This window comes from Hyperoodon ampullatus (genome assembly GCF_949752795.1).
Source record: "Hyperoodon ampullatus genome assembly, chromosome: 3".
Classification (NCBI taxonomy): domain Eukaryota; kingdom Metazoa; phylum Chordata; class Mammalia; order Artiodactyla; family Ziphiidae; genus Hyperoodon; species Hyperoodon ampullatus.
Window position 1 is genome coordinate 148,282,834 of NC_136916.1, and position 21,790 is coordinate 148,304,623.

A 21,790-nucleotide genomic window follows, 5' to 3' on the forward strand; every position below is an offset into this window, starting at 1 on the left:
TGAGTGGCCAGAGGAAACCCAGAAGACATGCCCCACGTAAGTGATTCAAACTACCACGAGGGTGCAACTCTTTCTCTGAGTCCACCTGTGTTAAGTTTTTTCACACATACTCTTTTTCCTCCTAATAAACACTTTATTTGTTTCACTACTTTCCAGCTCTTTGTGGAAATTCACTTCTACAAACCCGACTGGCCACTGGCCTAGTGGCTAGGATTCAACACTCTCACAGCCACAGCCTGAGTTCAGTCTCTGGTCAGGGAACCGAAACCCTGCTTCAAGCCACTGCAGTCCAAGGCCGCCCAAGATCACCTACAGAACTGGATGGAGGACGACATTCTTTGTTTTAAAGCAGCAGTGCAGAACGTGAAGGGAAGCAGAATATGACACCCCAAAATATGTCTCTTTGGCATAAGGATTATCTTGAGCTGATTGTTTTTAGGAAACACCAGAGGCGCAAGCTCTGAAAACCAGTACAAGTTACCCTTTTGTGAGGGACACTTACATTTGTAAAGGAAATCTCCATTTATAAGTATCTCCCTTTTAGTACCAGGAAGAGAAGGATGATTCTAAATCACAAGAAACTTCTACCAATCAAGAAGGCACCCACTTAAATCTGTGTAACGACCTTACCCTTTTACTGTGCTTTTCCCAGTAACCTCTCATAACTGCCCTCCCCCTCCAACATCCTTCTTCTGTCTTAAGATAGTATTTAAGGTGGTGGTGGGGAAAGTTTTACTCACTTTTCCTGGGTATCTCCCATGTATACAAGAGGTATACATGTTATTAAACTTGTTTGTTTTTCTCTTATTAATCTGTATTTTATTACAGAAGGATCTCAGCCAAGAACGTAGAAGGGTAAAGGGAAAATTATTTTTTCTTCCCTAGAACTGATTCAATCACTCTGAAAAACAGTTTGGAAACTATCAAGTAAAGGTGATAATCCAGCAATTCCTTTTTTGCACACATGCAGCAAGAAAAATATACAAGAATGTTCACAGCAACATTATTTTCAGTAACCAAAACTGCTAAGCAACTCAAATGTCTAAGAGTAAAATGGATAAATAAATTATGGTATAATTAGTGGAATACCATACAGCAATGAAAAAATCATGGGGTCAGCAACTATGGCCCATGGACCAAATCTAGTCTAATATCCATTTTTGTCAGTAAAGTTTTATTTGAACACAGCCATGCTCATTTGTTTTTGTCCATGGCTGCTTTTATGATACAACACCAGATTTCAATAGTTGTGAAAGAGTGTAGCTCACAAAGCCTAAAACACTTACTACCTGGCTCCTTACAGGAAAAGTTTGCTGACCCTGAATTTAGAGCTAAAATAGAGATGAATTTCACATACATAATACTGGGGGGAGAAAAAGACAATCAACACAATGATAAGGCAACCTACTGAATGAAAGAAAATAAGTGCAAATCATATAACTCATAAAAGGTTAATATCCAAAATATATAAAGAACACATACAACTCAGTAGCACCCCCTCCAAAAAAAAATCTGCTTAAAAAATGGGCAGAGGATCAGAACATTTTTCCAGAGAAGACAGACAGATGACCAACAGGTACATGAAAAGATGCTCAACATGACTAATCATCAGGAAAATGCAAATCAAAACCACAATGAGATATCACCTCATACTTGTTAGAATGGCTATTACCAAAAGGACAAGAAATGACAACTGATGGAGAGGATGTGGAAAAAGGGAGTCCTTGTGCACTGTTGGTGGGAATATAAATTGGTACAGCTACTGTGGAAAACACTACGGAGATTCCTGCAAAAAATGAGCTACCATATGGCCCAGGAATTCCACCTCTGGGTATTTATCTGAAGGAAATGAAATCACTATCTTGAAGAGGTATCTGCACCCCATGTTCACCACAGCATTATTCACAAGCGCCAAGACATGGAAACAACCTAAGTGTCCATCGATGGGTAATGGATAAACAAACTGTCATGTGTATATACACAATGGAATATTATTCAGCCATAAAAAATGAAATCTTGCCATTTTTCTTTTTTCTTTTTTTTTTTTGCGGTACACGGGCCTCTCATTGTTGTGGCCTCTCCCGTTGCGGAGCACAGGCTCCGGACGCGCAGGCTCAGAGGCCATGGCTCACGGGCCCAGCCGCTCTGCAGCATGTGGGATCTTCCCGGACCGGGGCACAAACCCGCGTCCCCTGCATCAGCAGGTGGACTCTCAACCACTGCGCCACCAAGGAAGCCCAAATCTTGCCATTTTTGACAACAGGGATGGACCTCCCCATTTTGACAACAGGATTATGCTAAGTGAAATAAGTCAGGCAAAGAAAGACAAATACTGTTTGATTTCACTTATATGTGAAACCTGAAAAACAAAACAAATGAACAAACATAATAAAACAGAAACAGAGTCATACATGCAGAGACAAGTAGCTGCCACAGGGAAGGGGGAAGGGTGAAGGAGAGAATGGGTAAGAAAATTAAGAGGTACAAACTACCAGTTACAAAATAAATGAGTTATGGGTATGAAACATACAGTGTGGGGAATACAGTCAGTAATGATCTCACTTGTATGTGGAATCTAAAAAAACACACAAACAAAAAAACCAAGGTCATAGATACAGAGAACAGACTGGTGGTTGGTACTGTAATTATTCTCATTTTCATTACCTGAATCCTAAAAAACATGGTTATGATATTTACAATGTTAAAAATTAAACAAGCACTAGTTCTTTACAAACTACAACAGTCAAGCAAAGGTTTAAAAAAAAAGACTGTTAATGCTCAGGATTACAATTCACTTAATTGTACACTTAAATCATATTACTTGGAGTGATGCAAAAGCAGATAATCTATTACTGTGGATCCACAGTTGTTAGCATTAGGAGTCAGGAGAACAAAAGAGCAACAGCCATAATGAAGGCAGATGAGCCCTATCATATCCATTTCACACTAGACATTGAAAGCTATTGCTTTCAGCTTATTTATTTAAGCCCACCCCATGGGTTCTGTACTTTCCTTTCAACCTTCCATACCCACAACTGAAAAGCAGGAATTTTTACATCCTGGGACACTGGATTTTCAGTCCTAAAATCAGGACAGCTCCAGGCAACCTAAAACGGCTTGTCACTCTGAATCAATACCGTCTTTTTCCACCCTCCTCAAAACTTCTCAGCTGTACTTATCCTTGATCTTTCTTAACTCAATTTGTCCTCTCAACCACAGTCCTGACCCCCAGCCCTTGACCTCAGCAATCTTTCCCTCGACTCCTCCTTAATCTCAACCTCTCAACCCTTCTAACAACTGTCAGCCTCAACCAATCTTACCTTCTCAATTCCTCTCAAATTTAATCCACCTTACCCTCTCAACCTTATTTGAACTCAACCTCACCTAAACACTGACTCTTGACTTCACCTGAGTCTGACTTCTCAACATCAACCAACCTGGACATCTCAATCTCAGTAGGTCTTGTTCTCTGATCCTTCTCACCTCAACTTTGTCCTCTCAGCCTTCTTCCATAGACCCTGACCAATCTCATCCTCTTAACTTCAGTCAACCTCATTTCTCGCAAATTTGTTCTCTTTACTTTGACCCCCTCATCTAGACCTTTTCTGTTACTGCAATCTCCCTCACTCTCTCTTGCTACCAAAATTTACCCAGTCCTCAAAAGCAAAGCCCCAAGTCATCTGATATTTATTCAGATTTTAATATCATATATGTCACTATCAATTTGCTGCTAAAAATTTTTCTGGAACCCGTTCATTTCTATCTTCATTGCAACTGTTTTATTTCAGATTCCACTATTGTTCGTCTATACTACTGCCAAAGTGTCTTAACAGGTCTCTGCATCTCCACTTGAAACAATCTCTTCCATCCTATCTTGCTCCCCCAATCTCCCCTCCATGTTAGCCACTCTGTGTTATATAATACTAATCATTTCCATCATTTAGCTAACTCTTACTCATTCTTAACCTTAATTCAAAGGTTGATACCTCTAGCAGAACTTCTCTGATATCCCTTTCCCAAGTCTAAACCATATGCTTCTCCTTGAAGTTCTAGTAATGTTTTATGCAGAGTTCTAATATAGCATTTCACTGGGCATTGTTATATTGTATGTTTGGATACATTTTTATATTAGATGTCTCCCAGCCTTGATGATGCTATAAACTTTATAAGAACCAGTTTCTTGAATCTTTATCTGTAGGATCTAACACATGACAAATATTCAATTATTTTTCAAATATGTACATGACATCCCATTTCTAAAAGTCAGATTATTATAACTTTCATCTTAAAGCAAAAGGGAAAAAATTCCTTAATAAAATAATTGGAATGCTAACAGAAACTTTAAAACTCAGTTATAATTGCTCTATTCCCTCATAGAAAGTATATATTCCTTTTAAATTTACTATTTTTTATAATACCTACTGTCTTTAAGACTAGCTAGCATTGGTATTTCTCTTAAACCATAAAATTAACTGAAAAAACTGAATAGGGCTTTAATACTCTCCCACCAACATTACTGAGGTCTGCTAATGAAATACTGCTGACTCTTGAAAACAGGAGTTTGAACCTCGAGGGTCCACTTACACAAGGATTTTCCTCAATAAATAACAGTTGGCCCATCATATCTGCGAGTTCTGCATCCTTGGATTCAACCAACTGCAGATCATGTAGTACTGTAGTATTTATTGAAAAAAATCTGGGTATCAGTGGACAGCACAGTTCAAACCCCTGTTGTTCAAGGGTCACCTGTACTCGGGAAAAAACCCTCAAATATCAGATGTGTGCCACAAAGAAAAGCTACATACTTCTGAATGAATTAACCAGAATTGTTCCGTAACAATAGACCTGAATTTGACAGTAATTGTGTAATCATAGAGGTGGGAATCCTAGTTCTAGCCCTAAATAGCCACATGACCTTAAGCAAGTTACTTAAGCTCTCTGAGCCTCAGATTCCTCACCTGTAAAAATAAAGACAGTAATATATCTATGCAGGAACCAGTATAGTCCTACCACAAATGCATACCTGTAAAAAGGATCACTATGAAAAGATAGGTATCACTATAATGAAAGATAATTTTCCTTTCTTTTAGTATTAGTTACTAAAGATACACATCAATATAACTCATAATTTACTGGTATTAATACAAAATAGCTAATTTACAATTAGAATAATAAAATGGAGTGAAATTATTGTCCTATGTTCTTTAGTCCCTTCTAGATCCAAAAAATGGCTACACCAGAGCATATTTTGTGGGAAAAAGCTAACAGTACTGCAAAGTTTCTAGTGAGTGAGGAGAAAGATAACTAAATTCTTTACATTTCATGATTCACTTCCATGTGATCATTAATATTATTTTAAAGAGTAAGAAAGAGCCCAAAGATCATATATCAGCCTTGAAAAGCAAGATAAAACTCAGACTGCTTAGTATATTGAGTATACATGGTATCATCTCACACCTGTCAGGATGACTATCATCAAAAGAACACACATAACAAATGTTGCTGAGGATGTGGAGAAAAGGGAACCCTCTTACACTGTTGGTGGGAATGAAAATTGGTGCAGCCACTGTGGAAAACAGTATGGAGGGTTCTCAAAAAACTAAAAATAGAACTACGATATGACCCAGAAATTCCACTCCTGTGTATATATCAAAATAAAAAAAACCACTGATTCAAAAAGATATATGCACCCCAATGTTCATAGCAGCATCATTTACAATTGCCAAGATATGGGAGCAACCTAAGTGTCCATCAACAGATGAATGGATAAAGAAGATGTGTGTCAGACCTACTAGAGCATGGACTTGAGGATATGGGGAGGCGGAAGGGTAAGCTGTGACAAAGCGAAAGAGCAGCATGGACATATATACACTACCAAACGTAAAACAGATAGCTAGTGGGAAGCAGCCGCATAGCACAGGGAGATCAGATCTGTGCTTTGTGACCGCCTGGAGGGGTGGGATAGGGAGGGTAGGAGGGAGGGAGACGCAAGAGGGAAGAGATATGGGAACACATGTATATGTATAACTGATTCACTTTGTTATAAAGCAGAAACTAACACACCATTGTAAAGCAATTATACTCCAATAAAGATGTTAAAAAAAACATAATTGGCAAAAAAAATGTGTGTGTGTGTGTGTGTGTGTGTGTGTGTGTATATATATATATATATATATATATATATATATACACACACATGTATGTTTTACTTAGCCATAAAAAAAGAATGAAATTTGCAGCAACATGGATGGACTTGGAGGGCATTATGCTAAGTAAAATAAAGCAGAGAAAGATAAATACTGTATGATATCACGTTTATGTGGATTCTAAAAAATATCACAAACTAGTGAATACAACAAAAAAAGAAGCAGACTCACAAATATAAAAAAGAAAATAGAGGTTACCAGTGGGGATGGGGGAGGGGAAACGGGTGAGGGCGCGGGCAGTACACACTGTTGGGTGTAAGACAGGCTCAAGGATATAATGTACAACATGGGGAATATAGCCAATATTTTGTAATAACTGTAAATGGAAAGTAACCTTTAGAAATTGTATAAAAAATGTTTTTAAGAGTCCAAAGATCATGTATCAGTCTTTTTTTTAAACAGCTGTTTGTATTATTTTTATTATATTTAGTTAGTTATTTGTTTTATTTTTTGGCATCACCATGCAGCATGTGGGATCTTAGTTCCCTGACCAGGGATCGAACCCATGCCCCCTGCATTGGAAGTGCAGAGTCTTAACCACCGGACCGCCAGGGAAGTCCCCATATATCAGTCTTAAAAAGCAAGATAAAACTCAAGACAGCTTAGTTTACTGAATATTCATGTCTCATAAACCAGAACATATATGTACACATGTCAAACGCCAATGACAGTTCTTACTTTAATCTTTACAGCATCATAACGGATTTGTGAAAACTCACGAAGACCAAAAGAACCTCCAACAATCAGCAACTGAAACAAGACAGGGAAACAATTAAACAAAATAGAAGGGCAGAATTCAGTCTATCTATACATTACTTACCTGAACACCAACAGTGGGAGATTATACAAAATCCTATAGATTATTTTCCCTGGTGAGTTACCATTCATCTTTTCAGAGTAGATACAGTACACACTATCACTGGGAAACATTTTAGCACATGAGCAAATACCAAAATCATTACCCCCACCTGTACTTGGCCTTATTTAAATATCACCATCAGAAGCATTACATTAGTTGATTCTTACAAAAGACCTTTGAGCTAAGGGAAAAAAATACACTTAATAGATGAGGAAATAAAAGCACAATGAAATAAATGACTTGCCCATGATTGTAATGGGTAAATCCAGGAATAAAATACTGGCCTTGCTTCTTCAAGACTAGAATTCTTTCAATTTTATGATTTTGCAAAATAGGCCAATTAGAGAGCATTTTTCTCCATTTTCTAACCAAGTGATAAAACAATCTCATGAAATATGTTACCCTTCTCAGTATGTGGTTCACCTTAAAAGAGCCCATGAATTGCCATTGCTGCTTTAGCATCTCCTCCAATAATCTAATGGGCTTTACTCTCATCCTAAAGCTGTAAAAGTCTAGCAATTTGGAAAAAAATTAAGTTTGATCCCTACCATCAATATATTAATATTACCAATTAAAGTAATACAAACAGATAAAAACACTGTAAAATATAAAATTCTATAATTTTGAAGTTGGAATACCGACAAAACCTTGAGGCTATGAATTAAAAAACCCAATAAATCTGACCACATGAAAATTTAGTCTCTTATCTGCAAATAAATGAAATAAAAATGACATCAAATCAAAAGACAACAAACCAGGAAAAATATCTGTTATATATAACCAGCTAATACTTCCAATGTCAATATGTAATCATTCTTTGTATAAGTAAAGTAACTTTTTTGTCTCTTGGTTTCAATGAAATGAGACACGCTGGGACCTGGGACCCTTTGCTGCAGTGCTTGCACCTGGACAAACTTCTCCTCCAGCAACAAAATGCAAACAAAATATAAGGGACTAAAAATTACTGCAAGCATGCACAGTTGGGGCAAATTATGCACAACAAGATACAAAAAGACCAAAAACCCAACTGCCACTTCTGAAGAACTTGGAGCAAAAACACGGTGTCAGGAGTAAAAGCAGGGTACTGCACATGTCCCCTACACTCAACACCACAAAGGGGTGGGCAGACCACCTAAGCCACCCTTTTAGCCCCACCCATGGACATATCCCTATGCTCTCCCCATATAAGGAATCAGCTGGCCCCCACCCAAGGGGTTCTGTTTTCGCTCCCCCCTGCTAATAAAGTCTTGCCTGAATTTCTTGTCTGGCCTCTTATCAATATCTATTGATTAAGGAAGGCCAAGAAACCCGGGTGGTAACAAAAAGACACACCTGTGATTTTCCTAACTCCTCTCAGCCTCCCCTTATTCATTCTTCCTCACCTTCCCATCTCAAATTGTTGGAGTATCTCAAAAGGCTCAGACTTCACACCTTTTTTACCTATTCACAACCAAAAGAGTCCCTAGGTCATGCCATCCAGTTCCATGGATTTAAATAGCGTCTATAACCTAACAACTTCCAAATGTACATTTTCAGTGGGAAACATCCCACTGAAATGAAGACCTGCCCTCCTACCTGACATCTCCACTTGAAAGTTTAAAAGGTATATATAAATTAACATGAAAAAATTCTTGATTTTTTACCCCAACACTCTTTCTGCCCCAATCTTCTGCTAATCAATCGTTCACATCCAAATTAAGGTCAAATACTTTCATCCAATTACTCAAGCCAGCTTCTCCGGAGTCATCTTTAGCTCCTCTAATTCCTATCTCACATCTAATCCATCACTGAGTTCTGTCAAAATATTTCTTAAATCTGAAAATTTCTGACTATATCTTCTTCTAATATTCTAGCCCAGGCCACCATCATCTCTTTTCTGGACCACTGTCATCACAATACCCACATGTAACATAATAAAGAATTTGTCTGGTCTTGGTCCTGGGTTCTTGGGAGGGAGCTACTCACTTGGAATTTCCTGAGTGACAGGAGCATCTTTGTTATTGGGACCACAGCTGAGTTTATACCAATGAGGTGATTCACTGTGGGTCCCTAGATAGTCACAGCATAGAGGCTGGTCATGCTGGGATGATCAACCATGTGACTAGAGGGTGGGGGCCTTGAGCCATGTGATAGCAACCTGACCTCCTGACCTCCAAGGAGGAAAGGGTGGGGCAGGAGATTGAGTTCAGTCACACAGCCAATGATCCAATCAACCATAGATGATTAAAATCCCAATAAAGACCTCTGGATGAGCTTCCTGGTTGGTGAACACATCAGTGTGCTGGGATGGTGGCACACCCTGATTCCACAGGGAGAAAACAAGGAAACTGCCTTTCGGACCCTCCCCAGACCTTGCCCTAAGGGTCTCTTCTTTCAGCTGTTCCTAATTCATAACCACTATGATAAAACAATAATCCTAAGTATAGTGATTTCCTGAGTTCTGTGAGTCATTCTACTGAATTATTGAACCTGAGGGGCTATTAGGAACCACTGAATTTGTAACCAGTTGATCAGAAGCACAGGTGGCCTAATATCGCACAGCTTTCAGCTGGTGTCTGATAAGGGGAGTTCTATGGAGAACTGTGCGCTTAATCTATGAAGTCTCTACTAATGCTACATAGTTACTGTCAAAATTGCACTGTACTACCGACCACTCATTACCATGGTATCTACACTCCTAGCTAAATATCTTCATTTCTGCACTAGATCCCAATCATCTTATATACTGAAGGGCAGTGATTCATCAAAAATCTTGCTCACCACACTGCATGATTCATCATAAAAAATGCTATTGTCTCTCCCATCTTATTAACAAATTTCTCTAGACCTTACTTCCCCATCAGTTATTATCCCATTTCTTTGTTCTTACCTGCAGTAAAATTCCTCAAACAAGTTGTCTACGCTTGCTGCTCTTCCCACTTTCTCTTAGACCCATTCCAACCATCACTGACATCCATGTTACTAAATGCAATGTTTAACTCTCTGTTCTCATCTTATTTCATGAGCAAAATTTGACACCATTGATCACATTTTCCTTCTCTTCCCTTAAACCTGGTTTTCCTTTTACCTCACTGAGAACCCTTCTTAGTCTCCTGTATTGGTCCCTCCTGTACACCCCAACCCTCTGAACTTGGAGTACCCCCAGGGCACAGCGTTTGGTCTTCTCTACCTACATTAACTTCTACCCACAAGCTTAACGCAAGCATGATGGCTGCTAAAGTAGAAGACCTAAAGAGAATATAAAGTTTCCTAACATACTATACAGAATGTCCAAGATAAAATAAAAATTCACTTGTTATAAGAAGAATCAGGAAACAGCAACTTGAATTAGGAAAGACTATCAAGTGACGTTAACAAAGATTTTAAAGGAACCATCATAAAAGTGCCTCAAAGAGCAATAAACTAATGAAGAATTAGAAAATTTCAGCAAAGACCAAAAAAAAAAAAAAAAAACCAAAAGAAAAGGTGACATCAGTGAAACAGAGTAAGAGTCTCCAAAAACCCTCTCCATTACAGCAATGAGAACACTGGCAAAAGTTGTCAAATCTACTTTTTCAGAACTTTGGAAATTAAAAAAGGCATGCAATGATGTTGGGAACATTTATGTAAGAAGAATGACTGAATCTCGGTTAAAGCAGAAAGTTTGGTGGCATTTTTAGCCTACCTATTCCCACGTCTCGACCCCAGCTCCTTGGTAAACATGAAAACCAACAGTCTAAAATCATGATATAAAGCAGTAACCGCTGGAAGGTGCATGATGGGGTGGGGCTCCTTAAAGTCTTATTCCCTGAGAATTTTCATTATTTGACCAGTCTGGTGGTTCCCTGGAAGACCCACTCGCAAGGCTGTCTTTAGTTTTCCTGACTTGGAGCTCAACTAGTGCAAACACACTTCTCCCTGGAAGTGTTTGCTGAAAAAATTCAGAGGCCATTGTTTAACATCATACTGCCTGAGGTGGTAGATGACAGGGCAAGGAATAGTCTAAACAAAAAAACTCAAAGGAAAATATGAGGCATAAGGTGTCCATAGAGGACTCTAAAAGCTCAAACATATTCCTGACACTCTGGAAGGACACGCACATGAGCAGAACTGTCCACATGCCCAGAGCAGTGTGTAAGCTCAGGAGAGATCGGAGAAGGCCCTGAACACTCACCTGTGGCTAACCTTGAGGCTCTGAACAAGCAAGAAGTAAAAGCTTAAGGCGGAGTTGTAACCTGCCTGAGTACTGAAGGCATGCCCAATCAAGCACACAGAGCCCCTTGACAAACACTGGGAAACTTACTGGTTCCAGGTGTTTAAGAAAACCTCTGCCCAATAAAAAGAAAAACAGTCCCATTTAAAAATGAGCAAAGGACTTGAATAGACATTTCCCCAAAGAAGATATACAGATAACCAATAATCCATTGTATGAACAAATGTCCTGCATTATTAGTCATTAGGGAAATGCAAATCAAAACCACGGTGAGATACCACTTCACACCCACTAGTAAGGGTTTATTTTTTAAAAAAGTGGACAATGACAACTGTTGGCAAGAATGGAAAAATCAGAAGCCTCATATATTGCTGGTGGGAATGTAAAATGATGTAGTTTTTGGGAAACAGCCTGTTAGTTCCTCAAAATGTTAAACATGGAGTTACCATACGACCCAGCAATTCTACTATTAGGTATTTACTCAAGAGAAATGAAAACACATCCATACAAAAATCTGTACAAGAATGTTCATAGCAGCATTATTCATAATAGCCAAGAAATGAAAACAACCTCCTAAATGTTCATCAATGAAAAATAAATATTCCAACTGATAGAATATTATTTACCCATTAAAAGGAATGAGGTTTTGATACATGTTACATGAATGAACCTTGAAAACATTATGCTAAGTGAACAAAGTCACAATAGACCTTAAGTTGTATTATTCTAGGAAATCTACACACAAAAGTAGATTAGTGGTTAACTAGGATGGGAGAAGGGTAGGGGACAACAGGAAGTGGCTACTAGTTGAGTATGGTGTTTCTCTTAGGGTGATGAAAATGTTCTAAAATTAGACTGTGGTGATAGTTGCATAACACTGAATAAACTAAAAACAACTGAACAGTAAACATTAAATGGGCTAATTTTTTAGAATGTAGAAACCAGTAGTCACTGGTCAGATTAGAAAGGTAAATTCTGCAGACTAAATGCGCAGTGTGGAAACTGAAACAATAAATATACTCTCTTTTTCAAGTGGTTTGGGAGACAACAAATATATTCTCTTTTTCAAGTGGTTTGGGAGAGCAGGGAAGGAGAGTATTATTGGCCTATACCTGGTACTCTAAGTCCTCTTCTGTATGTTGCTGAATAAAGATTCTTATGAAGCAAGCATTAACATTTATCTAAGAGAGGAAATAATTTCTACTTGAAGTATAGTAGTATACTATAGTAATTATGGAATATTTGACTGATACATGATGAAGACGATGTATCTTTTGAGGTCTTTCTAGTAGTGTTGGGTTTCACAGTACTGAATTCAACATTTTCCTCTACAAAAGTAGTTATATGTCTAGGACCCATATTTTGAAACAGTACAGACCTAGGTCCAGTATAGTACAGGTCCAATATAGACACAGAGATCAGTACAGAGAAATACACTTGGGAAGAAGTCTACTGTGGTAGTCTCCATTCCATGAAATAAAACAAATGAGGGAAACCTTAGAAGGTACTTTAATACTACTGGTTTTAAGAGCTTAGCTATGATGATTTTGAAAGATAAGAAACAAAATCAAACTGTCTTCCAGTGGGACATGCAGGTGACCTCAAGGTAGTGACTACAATCACAGTATTTCTGAATGGACCTCTATTTTGTGGCAGGGGAATCTACACGGAGGATAGTTTTACACATTCCCCTACAGCTACACAAATATAATTACTGTATTGTCTTATAAACAGTTTTCTTTAAACTTTAAAAAAGATAGATAAAAAGGAGTTCCCAAAGTTTAGAAAGAAATCCATTCATCAAAGATGAGTAAAAAACTCATTACTTTTCTAAGGCCCTTCTTTCGTTTAAATTACCACTCCTTTGACACAAATAAACAACCCTGGAATAATTAAGCCAGTTCACAAACTAATAAGCTGAAACCTGAACATGCCCGAAAATGTATAGTTAAATTAAGTAAATACAACTAGTTCCAATGATCCAGAGTATCGTCAAGCTGTAGCTAGGGGCGGCGCGGGGGGGAAGAAGGAAGTGTAGTAATCATCCAGACTTGGGTTAAAATCTGGTTCTGACATCACTCTCAGAAGCACATCCAGGTAACTACCAAAGAGGTAAGAGGGGGACTCGAGATCCCACTACCAGCGCGGGGAGAGACTAGGAGACTAGGACGGTCTAAACGCCAGCCCCTTCCTAGCCCAGACTGCCATTCCGGGTCGCACGCGTTACAGTTTCACAGAACTCTCCGTCCAGCCAGACTTGGGGCCCCACCCCTTCCGGAACCCCTCCCCCACTTTTTTCTCACGGCGCTCACCAACATGGGGACTCCGTAGCGAAGGGTCTTATTCTTGCGCAGGGCGCGCCTCACCGCGTGGGCGAACATGACTGAACTCTCCGACCCGCTTGGAAGCCCACCCAAACAGGCCAGCGTGGCTTCCCGAATCTCAGTGGCTCAGGGTCTCTCCTCCGGAGTACGTCCTTTACTAACCTTTCCTTTGCCTCCCAGTGCAGGGCCCTTCTAGATAGGTCTCCGCCAGGCAAAAGCAATCGATCCGTAGTAACATACTCACGCTTCCCCCCGGAAATTCGAGCGTCAGAGGTTTGGTCCGGCAAGCTGGTTTGCAATCGGGACTTAGGGACTTAAGTCGTGTTTGTAGTAATCGTCAAAGGATATAGAAACCTGTACCTCCTGTGTTCTGGGTCTCTTCTTAGAACACTCCCTGGCACATAAAATCAGCTCAAAATCTGTTTTAAGAAGGTTACTTTGAAGCCAGTACTCTAGCCTCAATAGTTACGTGTGGGATGGGTAGTTTACCAGCTTAAAAAAGATGGGCGGTGGGGGGGGAAAGTGCTTCGAAACTTTAGGTTTAACGTTAATTGGTGAGTGTCTTGCTATCCGTGAATTTTTAATGCTAGTGCTTGTATTGCCAGGTTGCGTGTAATCTTCAGTCATTTATGAATGTCTAGTTTCCACTCATTCATCAGCCATCCAGCACACCTTTCTGTGGGACACAGAGAAGAAAAGATATGATCCCTGCCTTAAAGAGGCTGGCAATCTCATGGGCACACGAATGGGAAAGAACCATGGGTAGCTTGGGAAACAGACCTCCCCCTCAATGTGTGCCATTTGCCAGGGTGAGTCAGAGAAAGCCTCAACTGTCAAGTGTTTGAGATGACATAATAGTATAGAGTGCAGGTGACATGACTCACATTTCCCATGCTATCCCTGAAGTCTTTCCATCTATCCCTGCCTCTTTATTGCCACTGAAATATTCCGGGTTTAATCCCTTATCATCTTTCCATCTATTAAATTCGCCCCTAAGTGTCTCTAGAAAGGAAATTCCTGATCTCCTTCCTGCCTTTAGGCTGATCTAGTTAACACTCATATCTAGGCCCACCGGGTCTAAAACAACACAAACAAACAAAAACCTTAATTATAGGGACTTCCCCGGCAGACCAGTGGTTAAGACTCTGCACTTCCAATGCAGAGGGCGCCGGTTCTATCCCTGGTGGGGGGGGAACTGGGATCCCACATGCCATGGGTGTGGCCAAAAAACTTAAAAAACAAAAACAAAAACAAAACCTTAATTATGAACTCAACTCTATCTCCCACACTGCTGACAGTTATCTAAGAGACATAGATAATGATGAGATTCTCTTTTTTTTTTTCTGCCTACAATAGTCACTCCAATTTTCTTAGCAATTAATTGAAGGGCATTTGTAATATGACTTTGGCCTGCCTTTTCTACCACTGTTCTTCATTCACTCCATGCTCCATCCTGGAGGAGATATTAACTCCCTGAGTAATGCATGAACTTCCACATCTTCCAGATGCCACTTTAGGGACACCAGGTTCTTGAAGCCTCCCTTAGTCCACAGGCAATGTAAATTATTTCCTCTTCAGAGCTCCACTAGTCTTTGACTAAAATAATCACAGAGCTCTATGACACTGTATTGTCGGTTTTGGTGTACAAAGTCATTGTTGTCCAAACAGTATATAAGAAATATGAAAAAAAGGAGAGTGGAAAGAATACTTCAGTGTTTGAATTTGAACTTTAGGGTTTTGTTTTGGGTTCTGGGGCTGAGCAAATGTATCAACCCCCTCCCCCAGAGCATCACCTGAACCAGGAAGATTTTAAAGTGATCAGGGTAAGGTTTATTAAAGTAAGACTGCTAATCCCTTCTCTTACCCCTATTTCTCCAATCTTCCCCAACCCCAATCTCTCCAAAAAAGAGACACCTTGCAAACCTGGGGACTGGAGCAGTAAGAAAGGTGGGAGACTTAGCCTGAGAGGTTAAGTCACACTACACAGTTGCTGGGAGAAAATTATGTGGATTCATGGGAAAGAGTCTGGAGCAGTTGTAGAATACAGGAGAATTTAGGATTGCAGAGATGGTCTTGTGAACAGGGTTGCTATGGTTTATGAATAGTCTCCTTCAGTGCTGTGATTCCTTTGTATTTTATTTTGAATTATTTGGCTTACACTTTTTGTTGTATGTTTGTTTGTTTAATTCATCTCTGTGAAGAGACAGAAACATATAGGGCCATAGGATTTATTAGAGAATATATTGTGAAGTGTGCCAAAATTTGTATATGGCATTGCCTCTCGCCTTATTCACTTCCTTTTGATACTTCAGAACTCATACAGCATGCAGGTTAGTCATGTGTATTACTTCTCCAAGTTTTCCTCATATCTTAAATGTCAAGGACACTGTTCTAAAAGTCCAAACCTTTTCCTACCTTTTCACTACATAAAATGTCACGTTATGGATCTGACTCCAATAAAGGCTGGCACTCAACGAATAGTTAATATTGGATTAAATCATATACATGTATTCTAAGTAATGTAATAGCTAATAATCTGTTATCCTTTTCAGATAAAGCATATATTCAATTTAAGTGAATATAGGTCTTCAGTCTCCCATTTATTCCATCATCCAAATAAACACTTATTAAGAACCTTGAAATGATCTCGAAGGAGCAACTAAATAGTAGGTATTACAAGTATGCTGGAAATTTTTCATGAGATAAAATTTGGGGCACTGTGGCATTTAAGCACTTAAGAAATGTTTTGCTGAAAGCCTGCGTTCAGTTTTAAGGTTCGTTGGATTCGCTGGCAAAATTACCACTCCTTTGACACAAATAAACAGCTTTAATCCACTCTTTAATGAAAGCTGATTTAACTTAATTTTAATGTACCATCATTAGAAGGAAAGGAATAAGAATATTAGAGAAATATAACAGGGTATGCATCACTGAATTGGGCCAACACCTACTTCCAGATCCAGACAGAAGCTGGGAAGTTCTGAGTAACAGCAAGCTGGAGCCCCAGTTGGGAAGGGTCCTGGGTGGTGCGTCCACCCCACGGGTGAGACTTCAGATTATAGTTCTGGGGGCTTCCATTTGTAATTCCAGGCCACAAACTGATATCAGTTTGCATGCAAAAATGCAGTTTGGGATTCACTTTAACAATGCTGTTGATTTCACCATGTGAGTCACAAGATTTTCCAGACTCCAGGGGACTGGCCAGGTCCTCAGGGCTCAAGAAATTGCAAGACCCACTCCCTTTCTTATTGTAAACACCATTTGACTTGCTAGCAGCAATTGTTAGGTGTGCAAGCAGGCATACAGTCCAGGCAAGTTCACAGGTCGCTCAGAGGTTCTTTGAGAAGATAAGCAAAATTGATAAACCATTAGGCAGACTCATCAAGAAAAAGAGGGAGAGGACACAAATTAATAAAATTAGAATGAAAAAGGAGAACTTACAACAGACACCGCAGAAATACAAAACATCCTAAGAGACTACTACAAGGAACTCTATGCCAAAAAAATGGACAACCTGGAAGAAATGGACAAATTCTTAGAAAGGTATAACCTATCAAGACTGAACCAGGAAGAAACAGAAAATATGAACACCCCAATCACAAGTAAGGAAATTGAAACTGTGATTAAAAATCTGCCAATAAATAAAAGTCCAGGACCAGATGGCTTCACAGGTGAATTCTTTCAAGCATTTAGAGAAGAGCTAACACCCATCCATCTCAAACTTTTCCAAAAATTGCAGAGGAAAGAACACGCTTAAACTCATTCTATGATGACACCATCACCCTGATACCAAAACCAGAAAAGGATACTAAAAAAAAAAAGAAGAAAATTACAGACCAGTTTGAGTGATGAATATAGATGCAAATATCCTCAACAAAATACTAGCAAACAGAATCCAACAACACATTAAAAGGACATACACCATGATCAAGTGGGATTTGTCCCAGGGATGCAAGTATTCTGCAATATACACAAATCAGTCAATGTGATACATCATATTAATAAATTGAAAGATTAAAAACCATATGATCATCTCAATAGATGCAGAAAAAGCTTTTGACAAAATTTAACACTGATTTATGCTAAAAACTCTACAGAAAGTGGATATAGTGAGAACCCACCTCAACATAATAAAGACCATATATGACAAACCCACAGCAAACATCATTCTCAATGGTGAAAAACTGAATGCATTTACTCTAAGATCAGGAACAGGACAAGGATGTCCACTCTCGCCACTATAATTCAACATAGCTTTGGAAGTCCTAGCCACAGAAATCAGAGAAGAAAAAGAAAAGGAATTCAAATTGGAAAAGAAGAAGTAAAATTGTCACTATTTGCAGATGACATGATACTATACACAGAGAATCCTAAAGATGCCACTGGAAAACTACTAGACCTAATCAATGAATTTGGTAACATTGCGGGATACAAAATTAATGCACAGAAATCTCTTGCATTCCTATAAACTAATGATGAAAACTCTGAAAGAGCAATTAAGGAAACACTCCCATTTACCATTGCAACAAAAAGAATAAAAAACCTAGGAATAAACCTACCTAGGGAGACAAAAGACCTGTATGCAGAAAACTATAAGACACTGATGAAAGAAATTAAAGATGATACCAACAGATGGAGAGATATACCATGTTCTTGGATTGGAAGAATCAATATTGTGAAAATGACTATACTACCCAAAGCAATCTACAGATTCAGTGCAATCCCTATCAAATTACCAATGACATTTTTTATAGAACTAGATCAAAAAATCTTAAAATCTGTATGGAGACACAAAAGACCCTGAATAGCCAAAGCAGTCTTGAGGGGAAAAAATGGACCTGGAAGAATCAGACTCCCTGACTTCAGACTATACTACAAAGCTACAGTAATCAAGACAATATGGTACTGGCACAAAGACAGAAATATATAGAACAAGACAGAAAGCCCAGAGATAAACCCACACACCTATGGTCAACTAATCTATGATAAAGGAGGCAAATGGAGAAAAGCCAGTCTCGTCAACAAGTGGTGCTGGGAAAAGTGGACAGCTACATGTAAAAGAATGAAATTAGAACACGCCCTAATACCATACACAAAAATAAACTCAAAATGGATTCAAGACCTAAATGTAAGAGTGGACACTATAAAACTCGTAGAGGGAAACATAGAAAGAACACCCTGACATAAATCACAGCAAGATCTTTTTTGACCCACCTCCTAGAGTAATGGAAATAAAAACAAAAATAAACAAATGGGACCTAATGAGACTTAAAAGCTTTTGCACAGCCAAGGAAACTATAAACAAGATGAAAAGACAACTCTCAGAATGGGAGAAAATATCTGCAAACAAATCAACGGACAAAGGATTAATCTCCAAAATATATAAACAGCTCATGCAGCTCAATGTTAAAAACACAAACAACCCAATCAAAAAATGGGCAGAAGACCTAAATAGACATTTCTCCAAAGAAGATATACAGATGGCCAGGAAGCACATGAAAAGCTGCTCAACATCACTAATTATTAGAGAAATGTAAATCAAAACTACAATGAGGTATCACCTCACACCAGTTAGAATGGGCATCATCAGAAAATGTACAAACAACAAATGCTGGAGAGGGTGTGCAGAAAAGGGAATGCTCTTGCACTGTTGGTGGGAATGTAAGTTGATACAGCCACTATGGAGAACAGTATGGAGGTTCCTTAAAAAACTAAAAATAGAATTACCATATAACTCAGCAATCTCTGAGTATATACTGGGCATATACTCAGAAAAAAACATAATTCAAAAAGACACATGCACCCCAATGTTCAGTGCAGCACTATTTACAATAGCTAGGACATGGAAGCAACCTAAATGCCCATGGACAGATGAATGGATAAAGAAAATATGGTACATATATACAATGGAATATTACTCAACCATAAAAAGGAACGAAATTGGGTCATTTGTAGAGACGTGGATGGATCTAGAGACTGTCATACAGAGTGAAATAAGTCAGAAAGAGAAAAACAAACACCATATGCTAACACATATATATGGAATCTAAGAAAAAAAAGGTCATGAAGAACCTAGGGTAAGACGGGAATAAAGACACACACCTACTAGAGAATGGACTTGAGGATATGGGGAGGGGGAAGGGTAAGCTGTGACAAAATGAGAGAGGGGCATGGATATATATACACTACCAAATGTAAAATAGCTAGTGGGAAGCAGCTGCATATCACATGGAGATCAGCTTGGTGGTTTGTGACCACCTAGAGGGGTGGGATAGGAAGGGTGGGAGGGAGGGAGACGCAAGAGGGAAGAGATATGGGAACATATGTATATGTATAACTGATTCACTTCGTTATAAAGCAGAAACTAACACACCATTGTAAAGCAATTATACTCCAATAAAGCTGTTAAAAAGAAAATCAGATGATCAGATTTGGAAGAAGCCTCCAGTGGTTTGATTTCCTAAGTGAAGTCATCCACCTGCAGCATGCCACGCAGACCCCCATAGCAGGTGTCCAGTTTGCCCATGGACCCAGGAACCCCTTCCAGGTGGCTAAAGTAGTAACAGTCTCGGGGGATAAAAGGGTAGTCCTCCTGCATGGCACATTTGTTGTTATCAGTGATAATAGGAAAATGCCTGGGCAGCAAGCTCTTCTTGACTCTCATGTGAAGCACGTATCTTTGGCCACTGAAGCGAACCTTGTAGGAGAGCTGGCCTTGTGTTGCGGCTCCACGCACTCTGTGGGACACCTTCCTGGGGATCACAATTTCAGAGGAAGTGAAATGCCAACCTGGGGAGTCATGAGAGCAGCAGATCGGAAACAGGAGTAGACAGAGCAGAGGCAGCCAGAGATCACCTGCCAGGTGGGCCTGGGCCCAGGCAGGCCCCATGAGTGAGGAAGCCTGTGACCAAAGAAATGCACTCCAGCGGGAGGCAGGCAAGACTATCCCTGGAACAGCAACACCTAAACAGCAGTCTAGTCCTGAGGAGAGCAGAAAGAGGCTGGAGGCTGGCCATCCCCAGAGAGGTGGAGGAGGGAGGGGGAAGCTCTTACATAACAATGGTATATTCATGAGGGGGAGGGGCTGTGCTAAGTGTTCCTGGGGATCCTGGCACAGGGCTCTTAGAGAGGAGGAAACATAGGAGAAATTAGGAAAAATGGAGTGTCCATCTTGGGCTGAGTGGTCGCACGGCCTCGTGGAGAAGTCACAGGGGAAGAATCAGTGTGTGTCGTGCAATTTTAAGACAGTGATTGACATTTTTTTCCTGAAACCAAAATGAGACAAGGCTTCAATTTGTAATTAAGAAATTACGAAATGGAGAGGAGAATGGAAGCTTCGTTGTGTAAGAATTTTGAGGAAAGAATCAGATTCTCTCATACTTTATAAAAATAGAATGTGTTGGGCGTGATTAACGGAACAAAAGAATAAATAGTGTCATGAGTAGAAAAGGTAGGGTGGATAATAATAGTTTCTAATAAAGTTAAACTTCACTTGCCCTATGTCTCAGTGATTCTAGCCATAGGATTTTCCCCACAGTGATTCATATGTGGATATTCATAGCAGCATTATTCACAAGTTTATTCCACAGACTGGAAACAAACAACCAGCACTGAATAGATGAATGGCAAACAAACTGGCATATTCATTTAGTATGATAATCCTCAGTAAATCTGAACAAGTTTCTGACATGTGTAAGAACATGGATGTATCTATCTCATAGATACTATGATGATAGAAAGAAATCAGACCAAAGAAACTTCATACAGGACTTCATTTGTATGAAGTTCTGGAATAGTCCAGAAAATAATATAGGGGAACAGAATTTAAATCACTGTTTTCCTGACGAGAGGGAATGGAGGGATGGAGGGAACTTTCTGGAGTGATGGGAAACTTCTGAATCTTGACTGGGGTGTGCTCAAGATGAACGTTTGAAATCCTAACCCCCAAGGTGGTGGTATTAGCAGGTGGCGTCTTTGGAAGGTGATTAGTGCTTTTATAGAAGAGGACTCAGAGAGATCCTTCACCCCTTCTTCCCTGTGTGGTTACAGTGAGAAGGAGTCATCCATGAGACAGGAAGTGGTTCTCACCAGACACTAAATCTGCTGGTGCCTTGATCTTGGACTTACTAGCCTTCAGAACTGTGAGAAATTAAGTATTCTTGTTTATAAGCCACCGAGTCTAAGGTATTTTATTATAGCAGTCCAAACT

General features: G+C 39.4%; 1 protein-coding gene across 1 annotated transcript in view; it reads right to left on the reverse strand.

Annotated features, from left to right (window-relative positions):
* LOC307049372 (cytochrome c oxidase assembly protein COX16 homolog, mitochondrial) overlaps window positions 1-13,759 on the reverse strand; it is a 33,673-nt gene extending 19,914 nt beyond the window's left edge. Inside the window, exons 1-2 of the mRNA XM_079698898.1 lie at window positions 13,570-13,759; window positions 6,885-6,956 (exon numbers count right to left, since the gene is read on the reverse strand). Of these exons, the coding sequence (XP_079555024.1) occupies window positions 6,885-6,956; window positions 13,570-13,638 (141 nt within the window). The 5' untranslated portion in view covers window positions 13,639-13,759. The remainder of the gene's footprint in view (window positions 1-6,884; window positions 6,957-13,569) is intronic.
* Window positions 13,760-21,790: the final 8,031 nt, after the last annotated feature.